This window comes from Dendronephthya gigantea, unplaced genomic scaffold, assembly GCF_004324835.1.
Source record: "Dendronephthya gigantea isolate DGI-Jeju-01 unplaced genomic scaffold, DenGig_1.0 000216F, whole genome shotgun sequence".
Taxonomy (NCBI): domain Eukaryota; kingdom Metazoa; phylum Cnidaria; class Anthozoa; order Malacalcyonacea; family Nephtheidae; genus Dendronephthya; species Dendronephthya gigantea.
The window spans coordinates 103,630-122,414 of NW_021163226.1; the positions used below are offsets into that span (position 1 = coordinate 103,630).

At 36.9% G+C, this 18,785-nt stretch overlaps 1 protein-coding gene across 2 annotated transcripts in view; it reads left to right on the top strand.

The window, feature by feature from the left end:
• Positions 1–18,136, top strand: part of LOC114539738 (pro-epidermal growth factor-like) — a 33,593-nt gene extending 15,457 nt beyond the window's left edge. For both annotated transcript variants that reach the window (XM_028560345.1, XM_028560344.1), the window contains exons 4-7: positions 1,891–2,300; positions 6,278–6,385; positions 12,829–12,954; positions 17,414–18,136. In XM_028560345.1, coding sequence (XP_028416146.1) covers positions 1,891–2,300; positions 6,278–6,385; positions 12,829–12,954; positions 17,414–17,757 — 988 coding nt within the window. In that variant the 3' untranslated portion in view covers positions 17,758–18,136. The remainder of the gene's footprint in view (positions 1–1,890; positions 2,301–6,277; positions 6,386–12,828; positions 12,955–17,413) is intronic.
• The last annotated feature ends 649 nt before the right edge of the window (positions 18,137–18,785 follow it).

The window sequence follows — 18,785 nt, forward strand, 5'->3', positions numbered from 1 at the left end:
GCTTTGCTGAGGAATGCCATCACCTGTCTTTATGGTAATCAAACTTCGGAGTACTTTGGACTTGACCCATCGACACTGGAAGAGTACTTTCAATAAACTGGCATGGAAAATGTGACTGAAAGGTGCCAAGGGAAAACCTAAACCACCAGCATGAACTGTATATATCACAATTCATAACAACATGTTCTATGAATATTTTATTAAATAAATCTCTTAGTTGTACACAAAAACTTAACTAGATAAATATCAAGGTGGTGGAGAGTGAACTCTTCTTTCTTTCCTGAAATAATTCATGTTCGCAATTATGGTAGAGGGGAAGGATAAAATGTTTGAATTGAATAAACCTTGTATCTGGGAAATTATTTCACCAAATGTAACATTTAGAATAACCCTTCCATTTCATTTTTATCTCTTTATGCATGGTCTGGTTGAAAATATCTATAAACCTTGACAGCATATCAAGTTTAACACAATATAAACATTAACATCAACCAAAATTACTGTAAGCTACAGTATTAGGTTCAACAGATAAGTTCAAACATGGAAAATGGTGCAAGTGTTTGCTTGGAGTTATGGTTGGTTAGTAATAACCTTTTGTAGCATTATCATTAAAGCTTGATTTTGTTGCAGCTGCTGTTGTTGGAGTGTGTGCATTTGCTCATTCTGGGCTTGGACCATCTGCAGAATCTGTTGCTGCTGTTGCAGTTGTTGTTGTTGAGCTTGCTGTTGTATCTTTTGGTCTTGTTTTCTTATCTCCAGCTCTTGTTCAGCTTTCACTTTTAAAAAGGATAAAGTACCTTCTGTACTTCTTCTTGTTCTGGTTTTCTTGGTTGCATCATTACCATCAACCTCTTGTTTTCTCTTCATGGTTTCTCCCAATCTCTCTAGGGCTTTGTTTCTTACATCTTCTGCTGCAGCTTTATCAACCTTGTCCTTGCTTCCTACGCTTTCTTGCGTTGTCTCCTCTTGATCAATGAGCTCCTCTATCAGTATATTTTTTCATCCTGCTCATCCACCTCAATACCGCTTGCAGCTTCTTTCTCACGTCTGTTCTTTTTGAACTTGTTCTTTAGTAAATTCCATCTATCTCGAACCCCTTTCTTTTCCTTTACTCGAAAGACAATGTCTTTTGATGCATTAAGTCTGTCTGTAATTTCATCCCAAATTCTCCCCCTGTCAGGGCTTCCTTTTCTATGGTGAAAGATGTCAGAAGCTAGCATTTCCCTCAGCAGAAAAAAGTCATGCGCCTTTGTCCACTCCATCTGAGTGCTGCAATTTTAGAAACAGATATATTCATGGCCTGATTTAAAAACAATATATGTAACTAACAGCCTTGTTTGCATCTGGGAATATTACAAACATGTATTGGCATACTTCCACTGAACTATTTTCCCTGTATGATGTAAACAAGACACTTGTACACATCCAGGATATGTGTATTAACCCATTAAGCTCCAGAGATTCCCCGTTGACAACTAAAATCGTCTGACGTTTGTCAAAAATTAGTGGGCTAAAACTATTTAATAATATATCTCAGAATTTCAGCTGAGATTGTTTAGAGACGGCACTGCACGTTTCGAGACGGCATTGATTGTTTAGAGACGGCACTACAAGGAGGTGTTAGCAGTGTCTAGGGTAGTGAAGCAAGAGCGGGTGTATTTAGATTTGCAGGGTTTTGTAGGTTTTTGTAGACGTGCGAATTTTTGTCAGTGAAGGTGTGTTCTTGATACCTCGCCTGTATCATATTTCTACTTTATTTCTATATTTCATAATGTAAATAACTAATTCATTCGCACTGAAGATGGCTTATAGTTAAGACGAAACATGTTTGCAATTAAAAATTTTGTCGTTTATTTCAAATGCTTGATTCTGTATTGTTGTTCGATGTAGATATTTATTTTGGACTGGTCGTGATGGAGAAAAGATAATGCGAAGACACTTGGCTACCAACAACGAAAAACAAATATATGGTTTCAACAGATATGAAAATTACGTTCTGGCTCTTGACTACAAGAGGAAGCGAATTTACGCGTTCGAAGAAATCGAAGAAGCTAACGTCATAATTGAAATGAATTACGATGGACGTGACAGAAATCATACAACTAATTATGGTTCAAGTGGTTTTGGGGGACGTTTGTCAGTGGACGTTATTGGAGATTTTCTTTACTGGAAAGAAAGAAATTCACCCATTATTATAAAAATGAATGTTACCAGCAGAGATATATCTCGTTATATTCCGGTACCAAAAGGCTTCACCGTGAGAAAGCTTCTCGTCGTAGACAAAGATCGACAACCTGAAGGTATGTTCATACATTCTGGTAAATGTTAGTGTAAGGACAATTCATAACTTCGCTTTTTGGCAAGGTGCGAAAGGTATTTCCTTTGTGCGTCTAATGTCGTTTGAATTGTTGCCCTATGTTCCAATATAACTAATGGGCAGCATGGCAGCGTCTCCAAACCGCTTCGCTCGAAATGTGGTATAACTGCCTGAAATAGACAAAAACACTTCTCGATGTTTCGACCTAGGCGCCTTCGTCATGAGAGTTAGCATGAAAGTAAATTGGAGAGAGCCCATGTTAGGTACGGGGGGGGGGGGGAAACACGTGATAAATATAGACCAATTGGAAACAATAAACCAAAACACATTGGAATACGTTGCCGAAGAGACGCCTGAAATAGTCAGCAGGCGAGGAAGCTCTTGATATAGCAAGAAACAATATTATTACAACATGTAAACAAAGAAATGGTGAATCATATTACTCAGGTAAGGTGACTTAAATTGAAGATAGTCTTTCATTTATGCAAGGATGGAGGCAGCAAACCTTACTACGAAGCATTTTAACTCAGGTAATCATTCCATCACGGATATGAGAATTCGAGCCCTCCGTTCCATCTCTGCATGGTATCCAACCGCTCTCGGGTTCAAAAAACATAATGTTTCCTTTGGTCGTGATTAGTTTTAAATATTGTCATATCAGTCTCTCTCAATTCCTGGCAATTTTTGTCCTGCAATCGGGCGTCTTTTTGACAATCTAATGTATTCCAATATGATTTAGAATTGTTTCCCATTGGTCTATTTTTAACACATGTTTTTCCCCCGTACAAAACATGTGTTTTCTCCAATTTATTTTCATACTCTCTCTCTTGACGAAGGCTTCTAGGTCGAAACGTCGAGAAGTATTTTCATATAGTTTTTAAATAGTCTACCCAGAAAAAAGTACTCCGGTTTGATTCATAATAACTTCTAAACTAGCTAAGCTATTAAACTGAAATAACTTTCACTAGATAGAGGGAAGACTAACTTAGATTTTGATACACTACAATTGTATTTTACTTAAAAATTTACAGAGATATCAATGTTCAAAATTGGTAGCATATTTCTGGATGTGTCTAAATTATGCAAAAAACGCCGTGTCAAATATTAATCAAGCTTTTCTCAACTGAAACATGCACTATTAGCAGTAAATAAACACACCCATACTCTTTGATCTTTACTTAATCTTGGCATATTCACGATAAACTCAAAATAAAACACACTCAAACCATAATTCCATAAGGCACAACATGCAACTCCCCAGAGACATCCAACATTTTTCGAACAAAACGTAATGAAAACAATAGCGCTGATACTGTTATATGTGTAATTGCAAAAAGGCTGTATTATTTTCTTCATTAAATAATAATACTTCGTTTCATAATAAACAATTTTCAAGTGTCATTTATTTACTGCTAATAGTGCATGTTTCAGTTGGGAAAAGCTTGATTAATATTTGATACGGCGTTTCTTGCATAATTTAGACACATCCAGAAATATGCTACCAATTTTGAACATTGATATCTCCGTACATTTTAAAGTAAAATACAACTGTAATCTATCAAAATCTAAGTTAATCTTCCCTCTATCTAGCGAAAGTTATTTCAGTTTAATAGCTTAGCTAGTTTAGAAGCTATTATGAATCAAACCGGAGTACTTTTTTCTGGGACACCTGGTATTTTATCACATGTTTCGATTCTTGCCTTTAAAATTAAATATCAAAATTAAAATTTGATTTTTTTGGATAATTAAAATATATTTTAAAATAAGAAATCGATGGGTTAATATATATTACATGCAGGGATAGTAGAGATGTAGGAGGTGCGAAACGGGGGGGGGGGTCAAAGCAGCGCGAAAAATTGAGAAGAAGTCTCGGGGAAAAAATTCTGTTCCCAGAGATGGCTAAAAATACGCTAAAAGCGATAGCGAAATCTGTGATTTAGAAGTCGGTAAGGTATGTAAATCTAATCATTTCGTAGTATTATAATGCCATTTTATAAACTTTTAAGTATAATTTGATTTATAGAGGAATCAAACTTACTGTTTTGGATGAGATATAAATTTAGTATTTAATTTCATGTTTTTGGGCACACATGCATTTTTCTGCTGTTAAAACTGCATGAAAACTCGTGAAAAGCTTGCAAAGTGTTCATTATTACCAAAGATAAATAAATTAGTTAGGTAACAAGCCAGTTTTCTGAGAAATAAAATGTTGGGTGAATAGTTATTTAACAAAGGCGACAGTTGAGTAGATTTTTTTAATCCAAACCTTCAATTGAATGAGATATTGAATTTATTTATTTAACCAGAAAATCCCAGGAGATTTAGCTCATATAGCCTACACGATATCAGAAACAAATTCTATATTTCCTTCATATATATATATATCTATATATATATATATATATATATATATATATATTATATATATATATATATTATTATATAATATAATATATATATATATATATATATATATATATATATATATATATATATATATTATATATATATATATATATATATATATATATATATATATATATATGTATATTATAGTTGCTAAGCTTCGTCGTTCATTCTTTGTAAATCCTGCCTTTCTTTCTTTAGCTCAGTAATTGCGCCTTCCAGAATCACGATGGCATAAAGTTTGTTTTCAATTAACGGCGAGATTGTCTAGTTTATTTGTCACATCTTTGGCAATTCTATCAAGTTTCAATTTCAATAGATTAATTTCGATATCTTGATGTCTATAGCTAGTATACTTAGATTCCTAAGTTCCTTTGTTTTCATAACAAATGCAAATATACGTTCATCATCTCTCCTAGATGAATTTTGAGAAGTATAATCGATAAGGCTTGCCTCATCTGAGTCGTCCTTTTGAAAACTTTCGAGCGACTCCGCCGCCTGAAGTTCGTCAGCATAGCCGTTGTCTGAGGCATTTTCCCTTTGTTTCAAAGAGTGTTGTACTCGTTCTATTAATTCTTTGCCCTTATCCCCTCCGAAGTATATATACTTGCTCTTGTAATGCTTACTTGTCATGCCAAGTAATTGTAAACACTTTGCTTTCAAACGACCATTTACCACCACGGGCGAGCGCTATACAGTATTTTGAATTGTATCTTCATCAATTTCTATCAAAACCAGAGCTTTCAAATCTTCTAAAGTGCCATTTCATGTTTGTTTCTCTTTCTCGATGTTTGGGATGTGACCAACGAGATATTTGGGATATGACCAACTCTGCCATGACAGCAAAGGTGGAGACTTAAAAGCTGAACAATCAGCATTTATAGCATCATTAAACTGAGACAAACTAATCGAGGCTATACAGTATAATAGCATAAATATCAAGCACGTGTTCCCTTTAGATACTTAAAAAGCGCTTATACCAGAACCAACGATGCCAATTATCTGAAAGGAATGATTCGGAAAAACCTAAGGGGATCTTGAAACTTAGGGCTTCTTTCCACTGTCGCGTTTTTGGCATCGACGTACACGCACGTGAAAGTTTAGAATCATTTAAATAATACTTAATATGAAATCAACTATTGAATATTCGCATAGGGTTAGATTCTGCATGCTGGTGGTTCGGTATGTTTTTTCTGGCATATATAATATTATACAACGGCTTAAAAAGTTTCAAGCTTTTATGTGCGTGTACCTACCTGCAAAAAACGCGATAGTGGAAAGCAGCCCTGGCTTAAATTCAGTATGCGTAATGCATCGCAACGTGCGTATTAACAACTAGCCATGCATCGCTGGTCGGAGTTGCACAAAAAAGCTATCTACTGTTTTAAATAAAATTCTATAAGGTAAATTATATTTAATTAGGTATTTGAATTATGCTATATCGACCGTCAAAGTGGCTACCGACCATGCTTTCAGGCTAAGTTGGCCAAATTTTGTATACCTGATATTATATTCCTTTAGAATACCAAATTTATGGAGGTTTTTTTTTCGCAGGAAAATGCACAAAAATTTCATGTCTTCACGGCCACTGTTCTAACACTAATGGCACAGAAGTTTGTCATTGTGATAAAGGTTTCAAATACAACGGACGGTCTTGTAAAGGTATAGTAATAACAAATTTCTGCACGCGTCTTATATGAGTTATTAGAGACCTTTAGCTTAACCAATGTGACAAACCGCGAACATCAAACGGCAAATTTTAAATAACATTTAAAATTAGATTTTTGACACTTTCTCGGCCACAATTTGATAAACGTCTCGTCAACGTCTCTATTACTCCATATATTTCGGCTAGATACTCTTTAAAAGGCCTATTTTACCTTTTTTGTCCCCGGAATATATTAAAAAATATAGACAACTATGACTTCTTTTGTCTGACTACTCCCTCCCTAAAACAAGTTATGTCATACGATTTCGGTGGTTCACAATTGAAATTCTTGCATTTTCACCCACCTTCTCCTGTGAGCTGAACAGCTAAAAATGCCTATGCAACGAAATTTTGCCCTTTATTTTTATGGTCGTCGCATTGTAAAGAACTCTTAAGCCTCTTACAGACGAGCAAGTTTTCCATGACAAGTTTTTGTATGATTTTGTATGACATTGCAGTGTGTGTGTACAACAAAATTTCTATGACATGCAGTTTCTCTTTGACAAGTTCACTTGCTCGTGTGAACGTGCCAACAAGTTTACTTTGACAATTTAGTTTGCATCCAGCGATGTCATCGTACAGCGGACAAAGTGAGCGCGCCATTGTAAAATACTATAGTCCGCTGGCCTACCGCTTGATTTTGAACGTAAAGTTAGGCGTAAAGACGAACAATTAAAATTTGTCACATAAAAACTTGTCTTAGAAAACTTGCACATCTGTAAGAGGATTAAAAATTACTGAATATATCACTGTTAACATTCTTTTTTTAAGGATATTGAACTTTGTATAATATCCATGGAATTGCATCTAATGACATCAGACTGCATAATGAGTTTTTAGAAAATCAGTTGTCTTCACGGAAAATTATCAAAATGTATACAGTCCAACTGGGTAAAAGTTCACTGTTCTTAGTTTTTTTTAATTCGAAATGTTATTTTATGGGGATCTCTCAGTTTGAATTTTTAGTCACTAGTCTTTGCCTTGGAGCTAAACCTACAACAAATAAAACGTTTACGGTATTAATTAGATGATCAATTAGATGATCTCAATATAACAAGATGGCGGACAGTGAGCCAAAATATCAAAGAAAGCCAAAATATCAAAATATGCTGTTAACAATAGAAAATCCTAAGGAAATTAGAAACCATAAAGATTGCATACATCTTAGCTATGATGGCAATCGCTTTAGATGGACTGGAAGCCTAAAATCCCTGCAAGATTTCGTCGAATACGGCATGAAATTACGCGGCACTTGGTCTTCGCCAGGAGGGAATTCAAAAAAACTGACGTGCTCTGACCGAGATTTAACTCTAACATGGTACCCGGGCAAGCAAAATACCATGATTTTACATGGAAAGGAAAGTCAAGAGTTAGCCGACACACTCATTAAAGTTTGTAGCGCTGGAGTATCAAACAGCCGTTTGATCGATATAAACAGCCCTACAAATGTAACAACTACGTGTGAAGAAACAAACTTGAGCAAGGGATCGTCTTCAATAATAGATATTGAGCCCATGACTGCAAATAAATTGACAGTCAAAGACCTTGAGGACTTTATTGATAATTCCTTTCATAATACTATAAGTACTGTCACTCCAAACTTTGCTCAAGTAAGTGCAACATCTACTCCGCTTCGACCACATAACGATGCCTCAGCCCGACTGGAAACGGAATTACAACTTACTTTATTTATAAGGAAAACCGAATCGCAAATAGCAGATTTGTTGGAAAAGGTTAGTGATCAAAATCGAGTGATTAACACATGTCAACAAGATATATGCAAATTAAGAAGTGAAAATTTGAATTTAACATCACGGATAGCCACTCTGGAGAGCAAATTATCCAACAAAAAACATCCCGAGACAGACACAAGACACAAGCAAAGAAGTGATAGTAACATCCCAACACTTAAACCGGTGCACAGGCAAAAGAACCCTCCACTCGTTAGAGAATGTAGTCCAACAAAATTACCAGGTGAAAAGTCCCAAAAAGATACTATTAAAGTGGATTCTGAAATTAAAAACTCGATCAATCAAGTAAACAAGCCAGAGTGTGAAAATGTTAGCTGCGAACGTTTTGAATTAGACAAAAATCAACAAAGGGACTATTACAAGAAGCAGACAAGTAAATCAAAACCACAAGTCCCCATTGATGCATTCAATCCCTGCACGGATAATATACCAGATGGCAGAACCTCTACAGCAACCTTCATTAGCCCCCATTCTTTTACGAGCCAATTAAGAGATTATCAAGTTCATCAGCAAAGCAAATTCAATCCACCAGCCCCTACAGCCACTACAAAAACCCTCATTAATTCCCATATCTTCGCGAATCAATTAAGAGATTATCAAATTCATCAGCAAAGGAAATTTAATCCACTAACCCCAATTGATGCACAAAACCCTTGTATGGAAGATACACCAAACAGAAGTAGCCACCAAGCAATTAACAGTAATTCTCATTCCTTTGTGAACCAGTTAAAGAAATACCGCATTAATCAAAGAAGCAAATTCAATCAACCAAATGTGACCCCTTTTTGGGGAGGCATAGTTACAGTCCCGCCCGACCATCCACAGCAGGGGTATGTCCACCAACATCGACCAAAATCCACGGACCTAGATTGGAGGAACCATTTACGCCTAGTAAAACTGATTATGTCGAGATAAATAACAACTCACAAAAACACGTTCCCAGTTATTACAAGATTCCAGTGAGAATAAGTTATCGAAATACGAAATTAAATTGGAGAGACATGTCACTGCGAAATACATATTCCAACCCGAATTTAGTTACTATAAAACCTATTAGAAATGGTCCACCTGCACAAAAGATCATACCTAAATGCATGGTTATAAACGCTCGCTTTCTTGCTAAACCTCAAGCTGCTTCTGCGTTAGATGTTGAGCTTCGTACCTGGGAAATCGATATTTGTTTTGTGTGCGAAACATGGTTGCACGACAAGATACCATCACACCTAATATGCCCAAATAATTATTCAATCATTAGAAAAGATCGCTGTGATGGCCGAAATGGAGGAGGTGTTGCTATAATTTATCGGAAAGATTGGAAGTGTAAGCCTCTAAATTTCCGAAATAATTTGGAATGCATTTGGTGCGACATTGAGACGACAAATAGCAAATACTATGTTGCAGCCGTGTATCACCCCCCGGATCCGACATATGAAGAAAACGAATTACTGAATCATATATCAGAGAGTATTGAGAAAATCCTCCAGTGTGAATCAAATGCCCGAATTATAATTGGAGGAGATATAAATCAACTAAAGATAAAGGACATCATAAGTCAACATAATATGGAACAAATGGTAAAAAAACCTACAAGAGGTCACAAGGTACTTGACATTTTTCTAACTAATTGTCCACATTTATGGAAAAATCCTAAAGTTCTCGATAGTCTGGTAAAATCTGACCATTTGATCATTATAACAACTCCGCGAGAAGCAATTAAACCAGAGAGAAAATCAGTTTACTTTAGAGATGCAAGAGACCACCGAAAATCTGCTATGATGAGAGAGTTGGAAGCACAGAACTGGAACTGCATTGAAGAGTGTAGAGATTTGAACGAATCAGTTGTACTTCTAAATCATATTATTACTTCGGCCTTCAACAAAAGCTTCCCATTAATCAAAGTAAAATTATCTACACGTGATCCTCCTTATATGTCTCCTCTGGTAAAACATTTATGCAATATGCGTAATAAAAGCGCAAAGAAAGGAATAAACGAGGACTTACAAAGGAAAATAAATAAGCTCATCAGAGAAAACATGATTAGAGCAGTTAAGAAGACAAATGGAAAATATGTATCCGGGTCGAAGAAATGGTGGGACACAGTAAATAAAATTACTGGAAGGAAAGCGAACCGCACATGTATAGATATAGATCCAGATGTCATAAATAGCTATTTCAAGGCGATGAATACAGATGACAACTACACATCTCCGGAAATCGCCCCTATACCAAATTCTACTAGAGTACCACATGTTGACATATTCACGGTAGAAAGGTTTTTGCAAAAACAAAAGAAAACATCGGCAGGGCCAGATGGCCTACCATATTGGTTATGGAAAGACTTTGCAAAATACTTAGCCCCAGTTATAACAAAGATATTCAACATGTCACTAGAGCAACAATGTGTTCCCCTCTTATGGAAAACCGCCAACCTCAACCCAGTACCTAAGGAAAGTCCTCTTACGGAATGTACTCAATTAAGGCCTATATCCCTTACAAATGTAATAATGAGACTATTCGAAAGAATAGTTCTTAAGAAAGAGATCTCATCAGAATTAAAGCAAATAATAAAATGTGACCAATTCGCATATAAAGAAGGAACAAGTGCAACTGATGCTCTAATAATGTGCCATCATAAATGGCTAAACTGGCTGGATAACGACGTCGACCATGTCAGAGTTATTTCATTTGATCTAAAGAAGGCCTTTGATTCTGTTTCTCATGGTATTATCAGCAAAAAATTACAAGAAACAACCATTAACCCATACGTAATAAACTGGATTGTCAATTTTTTGACAGATAGAAGACAGAGAGTAATACTAAATGGGATCGAAACAAACTATGTAGGTACTAATAAAGGAGTACCACAAGGCACAGTTATTGGCCCCTTTTTATTCTCTCCCTGATGATGAACGATTTGGCAGTCAAAGATCCACATAACAACATTCTAGTCAAATTTGCAGACGACATGACTCTCAGCGTTCCAGTGAGAAAGAATTATGATTCCGCAATAGCTGAAGTAGACAATATTAAAGAATGGACAGAAAGAAACAAAATGTCATTAAATTTAGGTAAAACTTGGGAAATGGTTATAAGTCGTAAATCAAAAAATTCTCCGCCAAACCAAATAGAGGGTATTAAGCGTAAATCTTGGCTGAAACTGTTGGGAATAACATTGCAGAATGATCCGTCGTGTTGGGACATTCAAGTTGACAATTTGCTAACTAGAGCTAGTAGTCGAATGTACATTTTGAGGATGTGCAGATCATACGGTTACTCAAAAAACAGTTAAAAACTCTCTTCGATGCCCTTATTATGTCGCTGTTTTCTTTTGGAATTGAAATATGGGGTTCCGCCCTTGAGAAGAAATATCGAGAACGGGTTGATCAATTTTTACGGAGAGCATATAAATATGGATACACAACAAAATGTGTTCGAATAATGGATGTGATCGAGGAAAAGGACAAAATCCTATTTGGTAAAATATGTAGTAACCTGGACCACCCTTTATACAAACTACTTCCACCTAAAAGGAAAAAGCGTTTAAGGGAACGAGAACATGATTTTATTCTACCCAAAGTCGAAACAGAAAGATTTAAAAGGTCTTTTTTAAATAGATGTCTTTTTAACAATTTTAGCTAACTTTAATAATCTTAAATTTTAATAATCTTAATAGTAAAACTTAAAGGATTGACTTTTAATAACTTTAGTCATAATAGATATTGTACATTAATAATTCTATTCCATTCCTGTATATGTTAGTATATGTTAGTTTAAATTGTAAGGTCACACGTCTGTTGTGGCTAGATTTTATATGTAAAGACTTAATAATAATAATAATTAAACGTTTGGCAGTCTATAAATAAAAAGCCTCTAAAATCTAAAATAAACAGTCGGTATTTTACTTAGCCTGAATGGAATACACAACTTTTAGGTTCACCTCCGAGCCAATTGTCGACCAAGAAAATTTCACCAAGTTTTATTACTTTTTGAGTTATCGTGCACGAAAGTAAGTGAATTTTAGTTTGCTATCTAGTTTGCGAAGAAAAAAGTTTTGCATATATTCATAAATTATAGAGAACAATACAATAGAGCCATGAAACAATAGAATAAGCCAATCGACCTTTTTTGTTTGCTCACGCTAAAACTTTTCGTTTAACTCCCGCGTTTTCTTTAAGGAAAAATATTCAGAATTTATTAGGGAGACAAGTATGATTGCTCCCATAAAATTTTTAAAACAGGATAAATCGTATGGTATAGACCGCCTTATATTTTTTCCATGCACTCATCATGCAGTGTGGTGTCATTGGTTGTGCTATTTGCAGGAGATCTTGGAAAGTTCAATATCTTGATGATGAAGAAAATGATGAAAATAATTCAAAATTGTACAAAAGCCATTTTACTATTCAGTCATTTTAAGTATTCTTTACAGTGCAACCATAAAAATCAGGGGTGCAATTTCGTTGTATTGAAACATCGAAGTTTATCAGGGCCGAAAGTAGAACAATGAATGGAGGGAAGGGGTATTTATTTACTCAGTTCTGCCGGACGGTTTTTTTTTGTATTTTAATTTTTTTTTCGTTTTGGACTGTGCCCTGAATTTTATGTCATCGAGATATTTTCTAGTCTCTTCTGATAAATTTGTTTAGATATTGATGAATGCGTGCCATCCCCGTGCAATCTTACAGGTCTGGAGCGCTCATGCAACAACACTCCAGGTTCTTACATTTGTATGTGCAAAAATGGGTCGACTTTTAAGGAAGGAAGTTGTGCAGGTATGTAGATACTCTCACATATAGATACACATACTCCTATCTGCCTAACATTGTATCAACCATAGAAGATTCAGAACCATATAATGTTCATTTGTTTTTACCTTGTTGCTGTTATTTTGTTAAAACAATTACTTTACAGTTTCTGTATTTTGATAATCTAAATCCTATCCTACGTAGTCTAATCCAATCACGCAGAATGTTGAAAAAGTTAGGAAAAGCGTGCGAGCTTTTCCTCATTCAAGCAATATTCCCAAACACGTACGGAAACCATAAATTAATTGTTTAATACCATAAATATTACAATCACAAGAATCCCAATCTTGACTGGAACCTTAAAATTTTACTGCATGCAGATTAATAGAGTTGCTTTGACAATCGCTGAAAAAGAGTCACTGTTGCAAGAAAAGTTTGGAAATTAAACAATATAGCTTTTGTCTGAGTATTGTGACATTTTTTGCACGTTTTTGTATGTCTCCCTGCATCGGCATCAATTTTTTTTTAAATGTAATGTTACGCGAAGGTGAATGATTTTTTTTCTATTGGTAAGGTCAATTTACAGTTTGATAATCATGAAAAGTTTAATTTGCACCGGTTCTTGACTTGACTTACAGTTATATTACTTTGTAAAGTCTGTTCTAAACGTTTTCTGCCTTGCCATCGCGCTTTTGCTCGCGAAATATTTCGCAAGCTGTTCTGTCTTGCCACGCATTTGGTTACTACTCTGATTGTCACTGAAGCAGCTACATGATTCCACTGAGTTACTTTCCACTGTAGCTAATTTCCGTCATCAGCAGGGGAGAACGCGCGTTTAACTATAGCTTTATATGCCCAAACTACTCCTCATTACAGAGGTTCGTACTTTCGTTATTCGTAATTTGTGAATTATGTGACTTGTCCCAATGAAGTTATTACAGTACTACATAACTCATAGGCAAGAAATTGAGTAGAATACAGACGATACAAGTAACTACAAGAATTATTAAAATTAAACTATACAAATAGTGACTTAACAACACAGTTTAACACTACGACTTAATAATGAACGACACAGATGACATTTAATACATACTGTTTTAAAAGTTTGAGGAGTGTCTACGTCATATATTTGTTCGGTTAGGTGTCTATAATGTGACAGAAGTCCAGTTTTGAATTGGTGAACAGATAGTTGGGAGTTACGAAGGTGGGTTGGTAGAGAGTTGAATATTCTTGGAGTTCTGCAGTGGTAGCTGTTTTGGAATGTTAGAGTGTTCGCTTTAGGGATGTTCAAGGTGATAAGGTTAGGGTTTTCAGCTGGATTGCTTCTCGTAGCACGACCAGGTTGTTTGACAGAGATATTGGGATCAGTGGAGTTTTGAAGGTGTTTGAATAGGTGGAGGAGGTCCAGATATTCGTGCCAGTATGTTAGTGGTAGGAGTCCGGTCTTTAAGAGGCGGTCTTTGTAGCTGATTGGGGTTCTAAACGGGAGAGGTAAAATAAACTTGGTCGCTCGACATTGAACTCGTTCGATGTTTTTGATGAGCATGACTGTTTGTGGAGCCCAGACTTGCGATGCGTAACAGAAGTGACTTCGTACCATGGTGGTGTAGAGGACAGAACGAACTTCTATGTCACGAACGTCGTGGCATGACCTCCTCACGAGTCCCAACATCTTGTTGGCCTTGGTGGATATTGAAGTGACATGGTGGTTCCATTTCAAGTTGGGCGTAACTAAGACACCAAGATCTTTGTGCACAGTAACCGAGTTTACGGGCTTACCCATGATATGGTAGCCGGATTCGATGGGCTTCAGGTTTCTTGTTGTTCTGAGGTGGACACACTTGGACTGGTTAAGGTCCATTCTCCACGTATCACACCAATCGCAGATGTTGTCCAGATCACTCTGCAGTTCTTTCACATCACCACGGTTGTTGATGGGATGAGAACACTTGGTGTCATCAGCGAACAACGCAGTGGAAGACGAGGTGGTGGCCGTCAACGGGAGATCATTGACGTAGATCAGGAAGAGCAGTGGTCCGAGAATTGAACCCTGTGGCACTCCAGATAGTACACGCACTGGTGCAGATGTTGCACCAAGTACAGTGACTCTCTGGTGGCGATCCAACAAGTAACTCTCGAACCACTGCAACAAACTACCAGAGACACCATATTGGCGAAGTTTCTTAACTAGGAGGCGATGGTCAACCCTGTCGAACGCTTTTTCGAAATCCAGGTAGATGGAGTCTGTCTGCACACGGTTGTCAAGAGCCTCGCCAATTTCACATAGGACATGTAGCAGTTGCATGGTTGTTGATTTCCCTTTCAGAAAACCAAATTGAAGATGGTGGAGGTGATTAGAGACATGTTCAATCAATCTGTTGTAAACGCAATGCTCTAGGACTTTGGACACAATGGGTAGTAATGAGATTGGGCGGTAGTTGGTGGCTGATTTCATCGCTCCACCTTTAGGAACGGGGACAACGTTAGATAATTTCCAGTCAGTTGGAAATTGACCGAGTGCCATTGATTTGTTGAACAGGCGAGAGAGGCTTGTGGAGATGTGTGGAGCACAAATTTGCAGTAGTAATGCTGGGATCTTATCAGGTCCAGTTGCTTTCTCCGTGTCTAATGATTGAAGTACTGCTTCGACTTCATCTGGCGAAATCAATATTTCGTCTAATGCCTCACATAACACTGCATCAACGGTATAATGTTCGTATTGTTCATTTGTCAATGGAGCTTTAAACATGGAGTTGAAGTAAGTGTTCAGCAAGTGGGCAATATCAGTAGGGGTTTCTGCTGTGGACGTAATGTCATCATGTGACCAGTAGAGTTTATTTGGAACACTGGATGAGTTGGACACCGTCTTAAACACAGACCAGAATCTCTTAGGGTTGCGTTTTAAAACATTAGGTAAAGTTTGATAAAAGTCGTAACGTTTTTTTGAGATTAATTTTTTTGTCAAACGACGTAGCAGATGATATTTTTCGACATGCTGAGTTTTCCCGGTTATTTTAGCTTTCCTTCTAGCCGTCTCTTTCTTATTTATAAGGTGTTTTAGTTCACTATCGAACCACGGAGGTGTATTGCGCCTGCGTATAGTTTTGGTTGGGATATATTGAGTTACTGCTTTTAAAAAAAGCTCATTCCAGCAGCGCCAAATCTCATCGATGTTCTCAGTCGTGACGTTGTAAGCACTTGCGTGGTTACGCACGTCGCCATCACTTGCGCCACTGTCGCCAGTCCAAACAACGTTTGAAGTTATGTCGATTTGCGAGAGTTTTTCAAACAAACCTTCCCAATCTGCCAATCGATAATTAAAAACTTTACGTGAATCCAAACATGTTGCTTTAGTATGCAAACAAAAATCAAAGAACAGTAGTTTGTGATCGCTAAACATGTCCATATTAATTGGCGATATACACGATATGTCAGAAATGATTTCAGGACAATTTGTGATGATTAAATCAAGAATATTAGCCAGTCGCGTTGGATGTGTGTTAGTTTGTTGTAGGTAGAAATCATAAATAAGTTCACGAAACTCTACGGCCGAAACAGACGTTAGTTCAGTTGAGTTTGATACCAAATTTGACTCCCATGTTAACTCCGGAAAGTTAAAATCACCAGTAATAAGTACTTTATCATAACACTCCGTCAGCTGTAGAAATTTTGTAAACAGATCCAGCCACGCCGCAAGATTACAGTTCGGTGGACGGTAGCATATTGAAACGAGGCATTTAGTGCCAGCGTTGTCTAAAAACTCAGCGGCAACGATTTCAAATTCCGACCAATGTTCAGATGTTATTTGGTTGTATTCAATGTCGTTACGCAGCGCTAACAACACTCCCCCTCCACGCATGTTAGTCGCACGATCTTTTCGTAAAATATGATAACCATATGGTAGAATTTCCTTGTCGCTAATGGAATCTTTCAGCCAGGTCGCCGCAGAGAGTTTATTTGTGCTGCATAGGCTCCTTGCGTTAAAAGACAGACATCGTTTGTTGCTCTTTGCCATATCTATAGGTCCAGGATTACAGTGTATATCTCCAGACAATTGTAGCAATAAGGTCGCGATGGAGGCCTGAACAAGTATTTGTGTTCCAACAGCCACTTTGCGTCTGATGGATAACGGTTGCGTTTTGACCTTTGATCGTCGGCGTCTTGAAACACACGGAATTTTCACGACAGGAGCTTCTATTGAGCATGTCAACACTGCGCCGTTCTTCAGCGATAGCTTACAAGTGCTTTTAGTACAAGTTAAGTCTCCAAGAATAAGATAGAGATACAAAATGCCACTTGACTCAGTGACGTAACGTCATTTTGAGGAAGGCTTTCAAAACTTGAGGGATGAACTCTTTTTGTAACTCTGTCATTTATATATCGTAGTACATATTTGTCCGAGAGAAAAGAGACACTTGGACTAAAGGACTAAAAATCAACTGGAAGTTGTCGTCTCTTACATGTGTAATTGTCTATGTTATAGCCAACTCTGAACTGAAAATCAGATTGAATGGTTCAAGTAACAATATGAGTGGAAGAGTGGAAATATATCATCCAACACTTGGCTGGGGCAAAGTCTGTGATCGACACGATAATGGAGACTTGACAACTACTGAAGGTAAGGTCATTTGCCGTCAGTTGGGTTTCTCAGGAGTGACCTCGATCACGTCCGATTATCGCTTTGGCGATGGAAGTGGTCCCGTATTCCTTTCTAATGTTCAGTGCTCTGGTGATGAAGCATTCATCTGGGATTGCAGTCATAATGGATGGAATAATAATCCCGGGGACTGCGAAGATAGTCGTGGTGTCGTTGTGGATTGCAACTGAGACCACAATCATTCCAGGACGCTGGGTTAGATAATAGACTAGACTTTCTTTTACTTACTGCTCGCATAGTGAATAATAATTATATGGTCTGTAAATTAGCTAAACACCTGAGCGTCAGTGCTTTAGAAATTTGTGACTAAATTTCTGTCACTTGTACACTAATTTGCGTTTTAGCAATACATATAAATTATAATGGCATTTAAGTTTTACGATATAAAACGCATTGAGTTAAAATATAAAACGTAGAATTTTTCCAACCAAAGACTTCGAGCACTGTTTGGCGACCTCAAGATGGATTGAACAGCTGTTTAGAAACGTTTTGGTGACCGAAATTTTAAATGAACCATATGAACATTCACTCCAAAAAATATTATCAGAATCATCAGGCAGTTCAACCATGATAACCTATATGAACATTTGAACACAGTCAGTTAACCGAACATAAAAATATATGTTGCGAAACGGCTGCTCTATTGATCCAGCGGTCGGTGAACAGTGGGAAAGATCAAGACAATTTCAAGTTTTGTACTTAATTTCAGTGGCGTAGCCAGCCTGACGATTTTGTCCCGCTATGTAAATTTCCAGTTATTATAATTATTGATGTCTTTAAAAATCTATAGTTTTCACAGTCAGTGAACGTTAACACGAAAGTATCAGCATAGCGCGACAAATCGACAGGCTGGCTACGCTACTGCTTAATTTCACTATAGAAAAAATAAAAGGCCATTATGTAAGGGTGAAATGCAAATTAGTATAGATGCAACACATGTCGCAAATCATAATGTCGCAAATTTCTAGTAATGACAACGGCAATAAAATAGTGAGTTTAAGCAAGTGACGTTTTTGACAACACAAACGGCATGAGCAACGTGAAAAGACTGGGTCAAGGATTGTGATTGGTGAAAAACAATACTTTACTTCCGGTTAACGTATACGTGTTGTTAAAAACGTCACTTGCTTAAGCTCACTATTATCGGTACAGTGTGACACCACTGAACATGCACTAACTTGTTCAGTGGTGTCACACT